General features: G+C 39.2%; 1 protein-coding gene across 3 annotated transcripts in view; it reads left to right on the forward strand.

The window, feature by feature from the left end:
- Sel1l (SEL1L adaptor subunit of SYVN1 ubiquitin ligase) overlaps positions 1 to 13835 on the forward strand; it is a 47785-nt gene that overhangs the window by 13969 nt on the left and 19981 nt on the right. For 2 of the 3 annotated variants that reach the window (XM_070028435.1, XM_070028428.1), the window contains exons 4-12: positions 1980 to 2147; positions 2742 to 2847; positions 4363 to 4525; positions 7784 to 7837; positions 7953 to 8012; positions 9789 to 9870; positions 10212 to 10366; positions 12147 to 12203; positions 13664 to 13732. In XM_070028435.1, coding sequence (XP_069884536.1) covers positions 1980 to 2147; positions 2742 to 2847; positions 4363 to 4525; positions 7784 to 7837; positions 7953 to 8012; positions 9789 to 9870; positions 10212 to 10366; positions 12147 to 12203; positions 13664 to 13732 — 914 coding nt within the window. The remainder of the gene's footprint in view (positions 1 to 1979; positions 2148 to 2741; positions 2848 to 4362; positions 4526 to 7783; positions 7838 to 7952; positions 8013 to 9788; positions 9871 to 10211; positions 10367 to 12146; positions 12204 to 13663; positions 13733 to 13835) is intronic. The other variant, XM_070028444.1, reaches the window with a different exon arrangement.

Consider the following 13835-nt stretch of genomic DNA (forward strand, 5'->3'; position numbering starts at 1 on the left):
CCCAAGAGTGGAATGGTCGTTGGAGTATGTATTAGTAGAAATTCAAATGTTAAACTCTTTGAAAAGAGAGAGAGAGAAAGGTCTGGGAATGTTGTGGAATTCTCTATTATAGCTGTTTTAAAAGAACATGTTTGGTTGCAAATAACAAAAAGCAAACAGTGGCAGAATCCAGGGTTTTTATAGTTTGAATAATCAGAGCTCCACAGGTCACCCAGTCAGATCTTGTGCCAGGGACTCTAGCTCTTTCCTTCTCCCCTGTTTGCCTCCATAGTAAGTTAGTCTTACACAGGCAAGATAATGAGTATATTTCTTATCAAGCATTGTTGCCTCCTCCTTTGTTTACCCTTCCCATTCCTTCCCATACCTCCCTCCGCTCCCCCCACCCCATCCTCCCCCACACACACCAAAGTTGTAAAGTTCGTTTTTCGACATAACGATTTGTACATCTCATTGTTGCAATGGGTCCACCTGTATCCCTATTTAAACTATTTGTTTTTTCCCCTCCACAAATTATACCGACATCAAATCCAGTGAAAGCAGGGGTTATACCATGGGGGAGGGACATACAAAGCAACAAATAAATCATCTTATAAATATGTTAGAAACAATCACATGAAAGAAAAAAAAATTTGAATACTTATCTTGGGGTTCATTTCCCTAATATCAACTTATCTGAACTTTTCTGCTTGACTCAGACCTTACTGCATTGTTGGTGGGAGTGTAAACTTGTTCAACCACTTTGGAAAGCGGTATGGAGGTTCCTCAAAAGACTCTACATAGAGCTCCCCTAGAACCCAGCAATCCCACTTTTGGGCATTTACCCAAATGATCACAAACAAGGCTATACTAAAGCTACCAGCACAACTATGATTATTGCAGCATTATTCACCATAGGTAAGATATGGAACCAACCCATATGCCCTTCAGTAGATGAATGGATCAAGAAAATGTGTATAGACACAATGGAATTCTATGCCTCCATCAGAAAGAATGACATTGCCCCATTTGTTAGGAAATGGAAAGACTTGGAAAAAATTATATTAAGTGAAGTAAGCCAGGCCCAAAGAAACATAGGTCCATGGTTTCCCTTATTAGTCTCATTTTTATGTCTGTCCTAGATGTTCAAAGCTGGTAGTTCTGTACCTCCATGTCCTCTATCCTCAGGCATACCTGTAGCAGAGTACTCGAAGCCTTCCCAAAAGATACCTTGCCATTCTGCTGTTTCCTAAAAGACATCCGTGAAGTGTTAAATGAAAATACTGCACTGTGAAATATTTCACTTAATATATGTTAGGTAGTGTACAGAATCAGAACTAATCAGTCTCTGATGTGTTTAGGCCTTCAACTGACTGTACACAGTTAATTCACGTCATAGAGTATAACCTGCTTTACTCAAAGTCTACCAATTTCAACTTTAATCTCATCCAAAAATCATCTTCCAGAAACAGAACCCATATTTAACCGACTATCTAGACAATGTGACCCAGTCAGATTGACACACAACATAGATCTCATATGGGAGAAAGAAGGCAGGGAAGGCTTTTTTTAAAAATCATATTTATAAATTAAATATCTAAATCTTACTTTCTACTATATTAACTCATTAATAAACATTATATAGGCAAGTTTCAGTTTGGATAAGTGGATGGAGTCATACATCCTGAGCATACTTCTTTATTTTTCTTTTTTTTTTCTTTTTGTTGGTTGTGGGGCTTGAACTCTGGGCTTGGACGCTGTCCTTGCACTCTTCAGCTCAAGGCAAGCGCTCTACTGCTTGAGCCACAGCACCACTTCCAGTTGTCTAGTGGTTTATTGCAGATAAAAAGTCTCAAGGACTTTTCTGCCCTGGCTGGCTTTGAACCTCGATCCTCAGATCTCATCCCCCCTGAGTAGCTAGGATTACAGGCGCCACTGGCACCCGGCTTGAGGATACTTCTTGCCTAAGTTGGTGTTTAGCTTTTTATTTTTCCTCTTCCCAGTCTTAACTGCCATCGAAGGCACAGCACATGGGGAGCCCTGCCACTTCCCTTTTCTTTTCCTGGATAAGGAATATGATGAATGTACATCAGATGGGCGGGAAGATGGCAGACTGTGGTGTGCCACGACCTACAACTATAAGACAGATGAAAAGTGGGGCTTCTGTGAAAGTAAGTATTGCTCAGTAGGAGAAATGTCCACATTGGTTTCTATACAGAGCAGTATTTTTGAAGGCCCTAAACACCAAATCTGGACAATATTTAATAAAAGTACTTTCCTAATTTTTATTATGTAATTAAACACTTTATCCTTGCAAGATAATGTAGTGCTACAGAGAGGGCTAAAGTGTTCTTTGACCAAACAGTTTTTTTCAGATTATTGTTTTCTAATATTTTTCTGTTCTTATTTTAGTTAACCTTGGCATAGAATCTAAAATTTTAGTTGAATTATATAAACAGTATCAGCATTAGTAACTCTCTAGCAGTATCCTGATAGTGTGTGTATAGATAGATAGATAGATAGATAGATAGATAGATAGATAGATAGATAGATAGAATCATTTATATATTTTGTATAGCACTTTAAAATAGTTAAATGGGAACATTTAACCTAGGTGTTCTTAGAGTCATATTTGGAAATAGTGAAAAAGTATTCATTTTCTTTGTATGGACACCCAAAAGAAAGAATATTTCAATGTCTGACAAATAATTGCTATAGTATTCAAATCCACTCAAATGCATGTGATTTTTTTTTTTTATTTTTAGCTGAAGAAGAGGCTGCTAAGAGACGACAGATGCAGGAAGCTGAAATGATTTATCAAACTGGAATGAAAATCCTCAATGGAAGCAATAAGAAGAGTCAAAAAAGAGAGTAGGTAGCACTGCTAAGTCCATTCTTCCCCAAGATAGACCACTCATGCAATAAATAGCCAAGAATTTACTTTACAAAACTCCTGCCAAATGGCTGGGCACTGGTGGCTTATGCCTGTAGTCCTAGCTAAAGAGATTGAGATCTGAGGAGTCATGTTTCAAAGCCAGTCTAAGAATGTTGTAAGGTGAATCATCCCAGAAGCCACATTTTGAAATATAGATTATTGGAGTCTTTATTATACAGTTAACAGGCCGCAGGCCGCCTGTTGTTACAAAGGCCTGCAGCATGCAAATACCCATAACACAGCTAGGAAACATGCTAAAGAGGAAAGAAGTAACAAAAACAATACCAACAAGCCAATTTGGCCTCAGTGGAGAGCTGAATTGGGACGCCATGATGACCAGGGATGAGCCAGGAGACTGGATACAGGACACGATCATGGATACACACATGGCATGGCGTAATGGCACTAGGCTGATCCAGCCTAAGTAGGTCAATGCAGGGGGCAGGTCCATAGGAAATTCCCAGTCCCAGGCACTGAACTGACAGACTCAATAACCTATCAGCCAAGTGTCTGCCCCTGCCTCCAGGAATCCAGGCACACCCATTACCTGGGAGACACATGATGGGCGGCGGGGCGGGGGGGGGGGGGGGGGGGGGGAGGGTTCCTTCCCCCAGAATGAAGACAAGATGCCAGACCCTACAATCCACCATGTGGCCTAATATGGCTCCGGCCAGACCTGATCTTAACTTCAAGAAGATATATCTTACAAACTTTTATCTCCAGTTAACCAGCAAAAAATTGTAAGAGATATGGGCAAGTGGTAGAGCACCAGATTTGAGGGGGGAAAAAAAAGCAAGAGTATAAGGCACTGAGTTCAAGCCCCAATACTGGTTAAAAAACAAACAAACAAAATAAACCTGTGCTATAAGAGACACAGAAGATTTGCCATTACTTTTATTTTAACTTTTCAGAATAAAAAGATTATAAGTATTGGTCCCAAGAATCAACAGTGAGAAAATTTTAAATCAGACTAAAGTTATAATTAAGAACCAAGAATGCATATACTATTTAGGGCTCAAAATAATAGAAAACAAAGAGAAATATCAGGTATGTCATTTCTTGGTTTTGCTTTGAAATTTTCACTGAAACTTAAAATTTGTACTTGGGAATGTAAAACAGTGATTATACAACCTGTGCAGAGTGAAAAGGAAAATTGTAATTTATTTGTGCAATCTTCACCTGACACCATTATATTGAAATTCTGTTATACAAGCCTAGTTAACCTTTTACATATTTTTAGAATTAATTGGTATAATTAGACTCCCAAAGGGCTAAGATGACAGGGAGAACCCTGCACCTTCCATAAGTCAAAGTATCCAGGGTACTAGTAGAGGAAATTTCATACTATGAAAAAGAAAATGATTTATGTTGCACTTCAGTAGATTTTTTTAATCTTTTAAAGACAGTCCAAAACCATTGCTAATTTGTTTTGTAATTTCTTACATTTAAAGAGCATATAGGTATCTTCAAAAGGCAGCAGGCATGAACCACACTAAAGCCCTGGAGAGAGTGTCATATGCTCTTCTGTTTGGTGATTACCTGACACAGAATATCCAAGCAGCTAAATCAATGTTTGAGAAGCTGACTGAGGAAGGCTCTCCCAAAGGACAAACTGTAAGTGCAATTTCCGAGAACCTCTGCACACCACACTGGGTATTCTAATAGCAAAACTGCCCTTTATGCCCTAACAACTGAGACTGGATGGTGACATGTCTCTTAAGTACTATATTAATTTTTTTTTTGGGGGGGGGGTCTGGTCTGAACTCTGGGCCTGAGCGCTGTCCCTCAGCTCTTCAGCTCAAGGCTAGTGCTCTACCACTTGAGCCACAGCGCCACTTCCGGCTTTTTTCCTTTTGCTTATGTGGTGCTGAGGAATCAAACCCAGGGCCTCATGCATGCAAGGCAAGTTCTCTACCACTGAGCCACCTTCCCAGCCCCCTATATTAATTTTTTTAACAGACCATTTTACCTATCTTTTTGGATGCTCCTTTCCCTTAGTCTGAGAACATTTGTGACTGAAGATATATTTGCAGCCTTTCCAAATTAAATCTATAGAGAAATAATTCATTGTTGCATATATTCCAAAATTCTGATATTCAGGCTCTTATTAACCAGGTATGGTGGTATAAACCTTTAATCCCAGCTACTTGGGAAGCACAGATAGAAAAGATTTCAGTTTAAGACCAATGCAAAAAGTTAGGAGACACCATCTCAACCAACAAGCCAAATATGGTGGTATGCATCTGTGATCCTAGCCACTAGGAGACATTGGTTAGGTGATCAAAGCCCAAGGCTGACTGTAGACAAAAACACAATTCCTATCTGAAAAAGAAAGCAACAAGGGCTAGAAATATAGGTCAAGTAGTAGAGTGTATACCTACCAAGCACATAGGTGGTAATCCTCCACCCACATCTAAGCATTAATCATGTTAGGGCATTCATAGTTTTCTAGAATTTTCTCTTGATATATATGTACTTGTGAGTGTTGATTGAAATGAAATGCATTGCCTACTGTTCCATAACTTGCTCTTTTCAGTCAACATCCTTCACCCTTCCAGTCTAGCCATTTTTTACACTATATGATACCCACAACATACTGATTGATAAAGCATTGAACCAAAAATTCTTGTACCCATTTTGTCCAAGCAAGTATCCAGTCCACAACTACTGTATTTATTCATTTCTAACAGTCCCAGGCCTGTAAGGTTTTTTTTTTTTTTCCTGTGTTAGAGACAGATCCAGTATAATTGGTAGAATTCCTCTGTATCCTCAAGTCATCTCAGTTTGTTTCTTTTTTTTTTTTTTTGGGGGGGGGGTCCAGTCGTGGGGCCTGAACTCTGGGCCTGGGCGCTGTCCCTCAGCTCTTCAGCTCAAGGCTAGCACTCTACCACTTGAGCCACAGCGCCACTTCCGGCTTTTTTCTTTTTGCTTATGTGGTGCTGAGGAATCGAACCCAGGGCCTCAGGCATGCAAGGCAAGCGCTCTACCACTGAGCCAACTTCCTAGCCCTCAGTTTGTTTCTTGTCAACTGTATTTTCTACAAACAGAATGTCCCAGCTGTCCCATTGTAGAGGATGCTCAATATACCTCATTGTACCCTTCGATAACAAAGTATCTGACTAAGTTAGCCTAACAATATTAGTAATACAGAGATTGACACCTGGGTTTAAAAGGCTACCACATTTGCTTAAATTGCCTTGAATAATTCCAAGTTTATTCAAGCTATGAAATGTGCTTAAAAAATAATAAAATTTCATAGAGAAAGTCTGTTTTCATACTAAGCAGTTAACAACTTCTACGAAGCTGAATACTTAATGAGTTTTCATCTTCTTTTGTATTTTTGGTGCTAGGTATAAGCATATGCAGATTGTATATCTTAATTGCCCTGCTTTATTTTCAATTCTTTTCTCTCTCCTTTGCTTAAGTCAGTTAATATTAGCTTCATGTGTGATTACATAGATCATCTTCAGAGGCATTTTGCTCTGAAGAATGGTTTCACTTTATATAGCATCAGCTTCCTGTAGTAATAGGTCTCTGAAATGTCACAGCACATTATATCCTACAAAGCATTCTCTCCATAGTAATCAGTTCTTGATGATTCAACAACAGGCAATGCCCCAAAAATGACAGTAGCTTAGCACTCCAGAGCTAAGGTTCAGTTGAGCTCTCCTGCCTGCATCATCCTCTTACACATTGTATCTCCTGACTATGTCTGCTAACCATGTACTTAGGATATCCAGAACACTGGGTTTCCAGGCCACTGGAAAGGGAAAAGAAACAGCTGAAAATGTCACAGGATGTTTTTAACAGCCAAGCCTAAAAAATGGCTTACATACCTTTTATCAGCAGCAGAGTTCACAGGCCTACCTAATTACAGGGAGGCTGACATGTAGAGGAACTCATGGATTGCACCAGCTCTCCCTGCTGCACCTTCTTTATAACCTGAGTGTCTTCAGGATGATGCACAGAAGGTCTGAGTAGAACCTCATCAATGCAGGGTTTGGTGGTGGTGCTTAGGAAAGGCCATTGTACAATGGCCTTTCTCCCTTGGTGCCCTGCTGCTTTTTCACTCCTAGGATTATTTTAGTACTCTCTTGTTCATTGTCATTGTGCATCCCACTCTGCATAGACAGAAACAGACTGATCTAATGGTAGGAGAGTGGTTTTTGTCTTCTTAACACTACCCACAAAGATGATGTGAAAGTCAGGTTTAACTTCGTTTTATAGTTAATGTTTCATTAGATTGTTATTGATCTTCTAACTAAACTTCTTTACTTTTTTTTTTTGTCGGTTGTGGGGCCTAAGCACTGTCCCTCAGCTCTTCAGCTCAATGCTAGTACTCTACCACGCGAGCCACAGCACCACTTTCAGCTTTTTCTGCTTCTGTGGTGCTGAGGAATCAAACCCAGGGCCTCACGCATGCAAGGCAAGCACTCTACCACTGAGCCATCTTTCCAGCCCACTTTTCAACTTATTTAAGGGTGCATTTAATTGTTTAATTTGTCAAGCCCAAATATATCTCTAGGCTATTCCACAATTTGCATATTTGCCTTCAAATCTTTATTATGAAAAAAATCTTTCATCTTTTTTCTTTTTTTTGCCAGTCATGGGGCTTGATCTCAGGGTCTGGGCACTGTCCTTGAACTTCTTTTGCTCAAGGCTAGCACTCCACCACTCAAGCCACAGTGCCACTTCCAGCTTTTTCTGTGTATGTGGTACTGAGGAGTCAAACCCAGGGTTTCATGTATGCTAGGCAAGCACTCTCCCACTAAGCCACATCCCAACCCTGCATCATCTTATATACAAAATTATGTATGTGTTGAAAAAACTTTCACCAAAGGAAGAATTTTCACTTTTATTTTTGTATTTCAGGCTCTTGGCTTTCTCTATGCCTCTGGACTTGGTGTTAATTCAAGTCAGGCAAAGGTAACACTATTAAAGCTTAATTGTATCTCATAATTGGAATTGATTATGTATCTCATAATTGAAATTGATTAAATATTGACCTGTGTTCAATTAAGTGTCTTTTATCCATTCACAGGCTCTTGTGTATTATACTTTTGGAGCTCTTGGAGGCAATCTAATAGCCCACATGGTTTTGGTAAGTATGACTTCAGTAGAAGGCCTATACGATTAAGAAACAGAAAAAATTGTGTTTACAGTGGCCACTTTTTTACACTTCATGATTAAAATTTACTGAAGACCAAATATTCAATTGAATGTCCTCCAAATTCTTACTAATAGGCATAAAAATTTGAATCTACATGGAGATGAAAATTTTCTGTACACTGGAATTATCAGTATGCTTTTTTTGATTGAATTATGATAGATTTTATATCTAGATTGATGAAGGACTTACTGTACAAAGGGGTATATCCTATAAAGGACACTTAAGAATGTTCCTGTGTTCCCTGATAGCATTGATCACTTAAGTAGCTTAGTAAGTAAATATAGAATCTTTCCTCCACATGATTTTTCTGCCAGGATGCTTAATCTGCCTCTCAGGGTAAGTCACATGACCTCTGACACATGGCACTATATTTCAAGTGATTGTAAGGTGATTTTAAGTTCATTGTGGCAGGAATATAAGAGATAGACTAAGTTGAAATGAGAGGAAAAGTAGAGAAACCAGTCCACAATCAGATCTGCAGGCTTGGTCAGTGATGGGTCTGAGACTTAACAAAAAAGGAAAATCCAGTCCTTCCTACCTGGCCAGCCAGGTAGATGTGATGATTTTAACCACACATATTTTTTTTTAATGAACCTAAATATCATTAAGATTCAGAAGATAAATAACATATATGAGCTTCCTTCAACAAGATTTTTCACTTTGTGAAAAATATCAAAAAGCATGGATTGAAAGGGAGCAGTATTTAAGGAGGTATTTCTTAGGAAAGAAGCAAATAAGGTTTTTCAGGGGGTAGTGGTTTTTAAATGGAAGAAGCAGGAGTATGATGCCCAAGCAACTGGAGCAATACATGCAGAGTATAGCAACAAGAGACATTCACAGGAAAATCTAAGCTCTGTGGTATAGAATGCCCAGCGGTTGACAGTCAGGACAAATGGGATATCAAGCAAAGAGGGCTTGAGTCATGCCAAGGAGCGTGGAGTTGGTCTGAAGCAGTTGAAAAATGGAAGGAAGTTTTGGAAATACCTCTTACTCATGTTCATCTCTTTCATTTGTTGGTTTACTCTGGTAACATTCCTCAAATTACTAACTGAAAATTCCTTTCAGGTCAATTTTTATAAAACACGAAATTTGGGTTTCTGTATAGGAAATGTATATTAAACATTTTCATAATTCTTTTCAAAATTAGTTACCAAACTTCTTAAAGAATAACTATAGATTTAGAATATTAAGTGTGCATGTTATTAAATCATTACACCTTGAGGATTGCTAGAGTTTATAAAGTTATGTACAGACTGACTCCTAAGAGTTCTACTTTGGTAGACTTATGGTCTTCATGGTTAGCAATCTTCCTACTTTTTCTGAAGTTACTGCTGTTGTTTCTGGGCCTACTTCCAGTAGTCTCCTTTAACCCCTTTTGTTAACTTATTATTCCTTTACTGGCTTGAAAGATCACTCCTTCTTTTGAAGACTAAAATAAGATTAAAGTTGGTCTGTGTGAGAGCCTAAGTAATTCGCTTTTATGCAAAAAGTACATACTATTATTTCTGGGTCTTAGATATTGTCTAATTGTTGAAGTTACTAAAGATGACCTCAGAACTTAAAGCTGGAGATAAAAGAGATGCTAGTTTATTTGGATCAGAGCACAGCAGAATTGTATTCTGAGTGTGTTTTAGCTTCATTTGTTCTAAGAAACACTGTCACTAAAACCTATGAACCTGGCATTTCTCACCTGAATGTGTCTTACAGGGTTACCGGTACTGGGCTGGCATCGGAGTCCTCCAGAGTTGTGAATCAGCACTGACCCATTATCGTCTTGTTGCCAATCATGGTAGATATTTTTTTTTTCCCATTTCACTTCCCAGAAAACAAAATGGAATTAACTTTAAATACATCTGTTATTATTATGGCACTTGAATATCATAGCTGTCATGTGGATTCATCCTTAAGCTAGATGATTAATTTTGTTTGGACTCTACTTCTTAAATATTTTGTGGAAAATTGTGAATTATGTATTATATAATAGTTTACTGTTTGTGATCGATAGACTACTGTAGAAAAAGTAGCATTAACGTGTGTTAGTCAAAAAACTTGGCATCTGGAATGATACTTCTTTCTATGAGACAGTCCTCTGACTCAACTCTCCATTGTTGTTTTGCCCTCATATTGTAGTTGCTAGTGATATATCACTAACGGGAGGCTCGGTAGTACAGAGAATACGGCTGCCTGATGAAGTGGAAAACCCAGGAATGAACAGTGGAATGCTAGAAGAAGATTTGATTCAGTATTACCAGTTCCTAGCTGAGAAAGGTGACGTACAAGCACAGGTATGTGCTTAATCATCTCAGGGAATATCTTCCTACATTGATTATTTTAATCTGGGGAAGGGATACACACATCTCTTAAGTAACGTATATATTGTTCTGAGCAATTACTAGCTCACCTTAGGAGCACTAAGGAAAAAAAAAAATACCAAGAGTCCCTGAGTTTATCTGGGATGGGACCTAGGTCTTGATAGTTACTTAACAGTTGGCCAGATGGCTCGCTCACATACCACAGTTGGAAGTTACCACATGTATGGGGCACCACTGACACTTGAAAGCTTTTGGAACTCTTAGAATCTCAGGTGCTCTCAAAGCAGCTATATATACTGCTCATGGTTCTTTTGTTCATCTTAGTTTGTAATCTCTTCAAAGTTGCAAAAAGGTTTGTTTAATGTGAATGGATAATGTTGGCCAAAGTACTCTATACACACAAGCACTTGTAGGCTTCATGGCTTATTTTTAATGGTAGTAAGATGGAAAGAACTATACCATCTATCTTCTGTTAGGTTCCCAGTTGTTTCTGATTTAAGATATAGAAATGAATAGTAGAAGCCAGGTACTGGTGGCTCACACCTGTGATCTTAGCTACTTAGAAGTCTACGATCTGATGATAAAGTTTCAAAGCTAGCCTGAACATAATAGTCCATGAGATGGTTTCCAGCTAACTAGCAAAAATGCTGAACTTGAGGTATAGTTCAAGTGGTAGAGTACCAGCTGGGAACCAAAAAGCCAAGGAAGAGCATGAAAAAGAAAAGAAACGAATATCAGTTGAGCCATTCTTCTCCCCACACTCCAAGTTCCTTAGATAATTTTCTTCCTTGCCTGAGAAGTATCTTTAGTATTTCCCTTAAAGCAGAAAATCCGTTTATTTCAGCCTTATTTCAGAAGGTATTTTGTAGTTTAAAGCATATTCTTTCTTTTTTTCTTTTTTCTTTTTTTTTTTTTTTTTTTTTGGTAGATGGTGGGGCTTTCACTCCAGGCCTGGGCACTGTCCCTAAGCTCTTTTTTTTTTTTTTTTTTTTTGGTTGGTCATGGGTCTTGAACTCTGGGCCTAGGGACTGTCCCTGAGCTCTTCAGCTCAAGGTGAGTACTCTACTACTTGAGCCACAGCACCACTTCCGGTTTTCTGGTGCTTAACTGGAGATAAGAGTCTCACGGACATTCCTGCCCTGACTGGCTTTGAACTACAATCCTTAGATCTCAGCCTCCTGATTAGTTAGGATTACAGGGGTGAGGAGCTGGGAAGCTAGCTCAGTGGTAGAGTGCTTGTCTTGCATGCATGTGGCGCTGTGGCTCAAGTGGTAGAGTGCTGGCCTTGAGCTGAAGAGCTGAGGGACAGCGCCCAGGCCCAGAGTTCAAACCCCACAACCAGCAAAAAACAAAAAAAAGGGATTACAGGGGTGAGTTACTGGTGCCCTGCTTCCCCAAGCTCTTGTACTTAAGGCCACCACTCTACCACTTGGAGCCACAGCACCACTTCCAATTTTCTAGTGGCTAATTGGAGATAAGAGTTCCATAGACTTTCGAACCACAATCCTCAGATCTCAGCCTCTTGAGTAGCTAGGATTTACAGGCATGAGCCACCAGCAGCCAGCTTAACATACCTTTTTATTACATACAAATTTTATGCAAATAAAATAGAATAGTATCTTTAGGACTTAGGACTAAATTTCTAGTCTTCGTATCATAACCTTTTTATGACCAACTAGTTACTTACTAGTCTGGTTTTAATTATATGCCACATGCCACTATTTGCTTTTACTTTATTTTTGTTGGTTTTCAGGTTGGTCTGGGACAACTGCATCTACATGGAGGTCGTGGAGTTGAACAAAACCATCAGGTAACGATCCTGTTGTAGGCTTTCCTGATGTTATAGCATGAAATGTGTTTTTTTTAATAGTCAGTGCTAATAGTGATCCTATGGCACTTAAACCCTTATCACACCTGAGTAGTTTTAAGTAAAATCAAGAGGAATTGTATCCCAGAATAGGCTATTTTCCTTTTATTTTGTGTTTTTTTTTTTTTTTTGAGGGATCAAATCTTGGAGTCTTTATTATAGAACACTAGCAGTCTGCAGGCAGCCCCTTGTAACAAAGGCCTGCAGTTTGCAAATACATTAAATATTGCTAGAAAACAGGCCAGAGAGGAAAGAAAGAACAAAAACAATACCAACAAACCAATTCAGCTCCAATGGAGAGCAGAATTGGGATGCCATGGTGACCAGAGACAAACAGGAGTCAGGACACAGGATGGGAACACGGAGACATATGTGCCAGGGCGTCTATTTTCCTTTCAAAGATTTGCCTTTTACAGATTTTTTTTTTTTCCACCCAAGGATCAGTAGTAAAGTACACAGAAAAATCTGATCCTAGCTCATATTGCCTGTAAATAATACAAGTCTTCTTAGCTCTGACGTTTAGGGAACACAGGAAGTTCTTGGTGAATATAAGCATGAGATAAATAATACCTGACATGCCTGACAGACAAAATAAACAGGAATATTCAGATTTCTATTTGAAATTCAGATAACTAGGTATTTTAGTTTTTAAAACCACTGTAAGGGCTGGGAAGGTGGCTCAGTGGTAGAGCGCTTGCCTTGCATGCATGAGGCCCTGGGTTCGATTCCTTAGCACCACATAAGCAAAAAGAAAAAAGCTGGAAGTGCGCTGTGGCTCAAGTGGTAGAGCGCTAGCCTTGAGCTGAAGAGCTGAGGGACAGCACCCAGGCCCAGAGTTCAGACCTCACAACCGGACCCAAAAATAAATAAATAAATAGTAAAAAAGTCTAGAAGTATGACTCTAGTATCTTCCTTAACAAACACATATCCCCCCGGGCTGGGATGTAGCTCAGTGGCAAAGCGCTTGCCTAGCAAGTGCAATGTCCTGGGTTCGATCCCCAGTACCAAAAAAAGAAAAGACAAAAAAAAAAAAAAACAACAACACATATCCCTGAGTTCAAATTCCAATATTGCCATTAAAAAAGTAACACAGGGCTGGGAAGGTGGCTCAGTGGTAGAGCGCTTGCCTTGCATGCATGAGGCCCTGAGTTTGATTCAGCACCACATAAGCAGGAAAAGCCCGAAGTGGTGCTGTGGCTCAAGTGATAAATAAAGCACTAGCCTTGAGCTGAAGAGTTGAGGGACAGTGGCCAGGACCAGAGTTCAGGCCCCACGGCCAACAAAAACAAACAAACAAAAAATGAACTATAATACAACAAAACTTTCAATGTCCTTGAAATAAGTATTTTAGCTGAAAGAAGTTCTGTAAAAAATGAATTCTTTTTCATATGTTTGTTTCACAGAGAGCCTTTGACTACTTCAATTTAGCAGCTAATGCTGGCAATTCACATGCTATGGCCTTCTTGGGAAAGGTACTGTACACCTGTGAATGTGTTAGGCAGTAGAGAGAGGTGTTTGCATAGTGAGCACATGTTGTATTCACAAGCTATAATTTGCAAGCATAAATTGGGAGTA

The sequence above is a fragment of the Dipodomys merriami genome, unplaced genomic scaffold (assembly GCF_024711535.1).
Source record: "Dipodomys merriami isolate MVZ:Mamm:240054 unplaced genomic scaffold, mDipMer1.0.p SCAF_1, whole genome shotgun sequence".
NCBI classification, from domain to species: Eukaryota; Metazoa; Chordata; class Mammalia; order Rodentia; family Heteromyidae; genus Dipodomys; species Dipodomys merriami.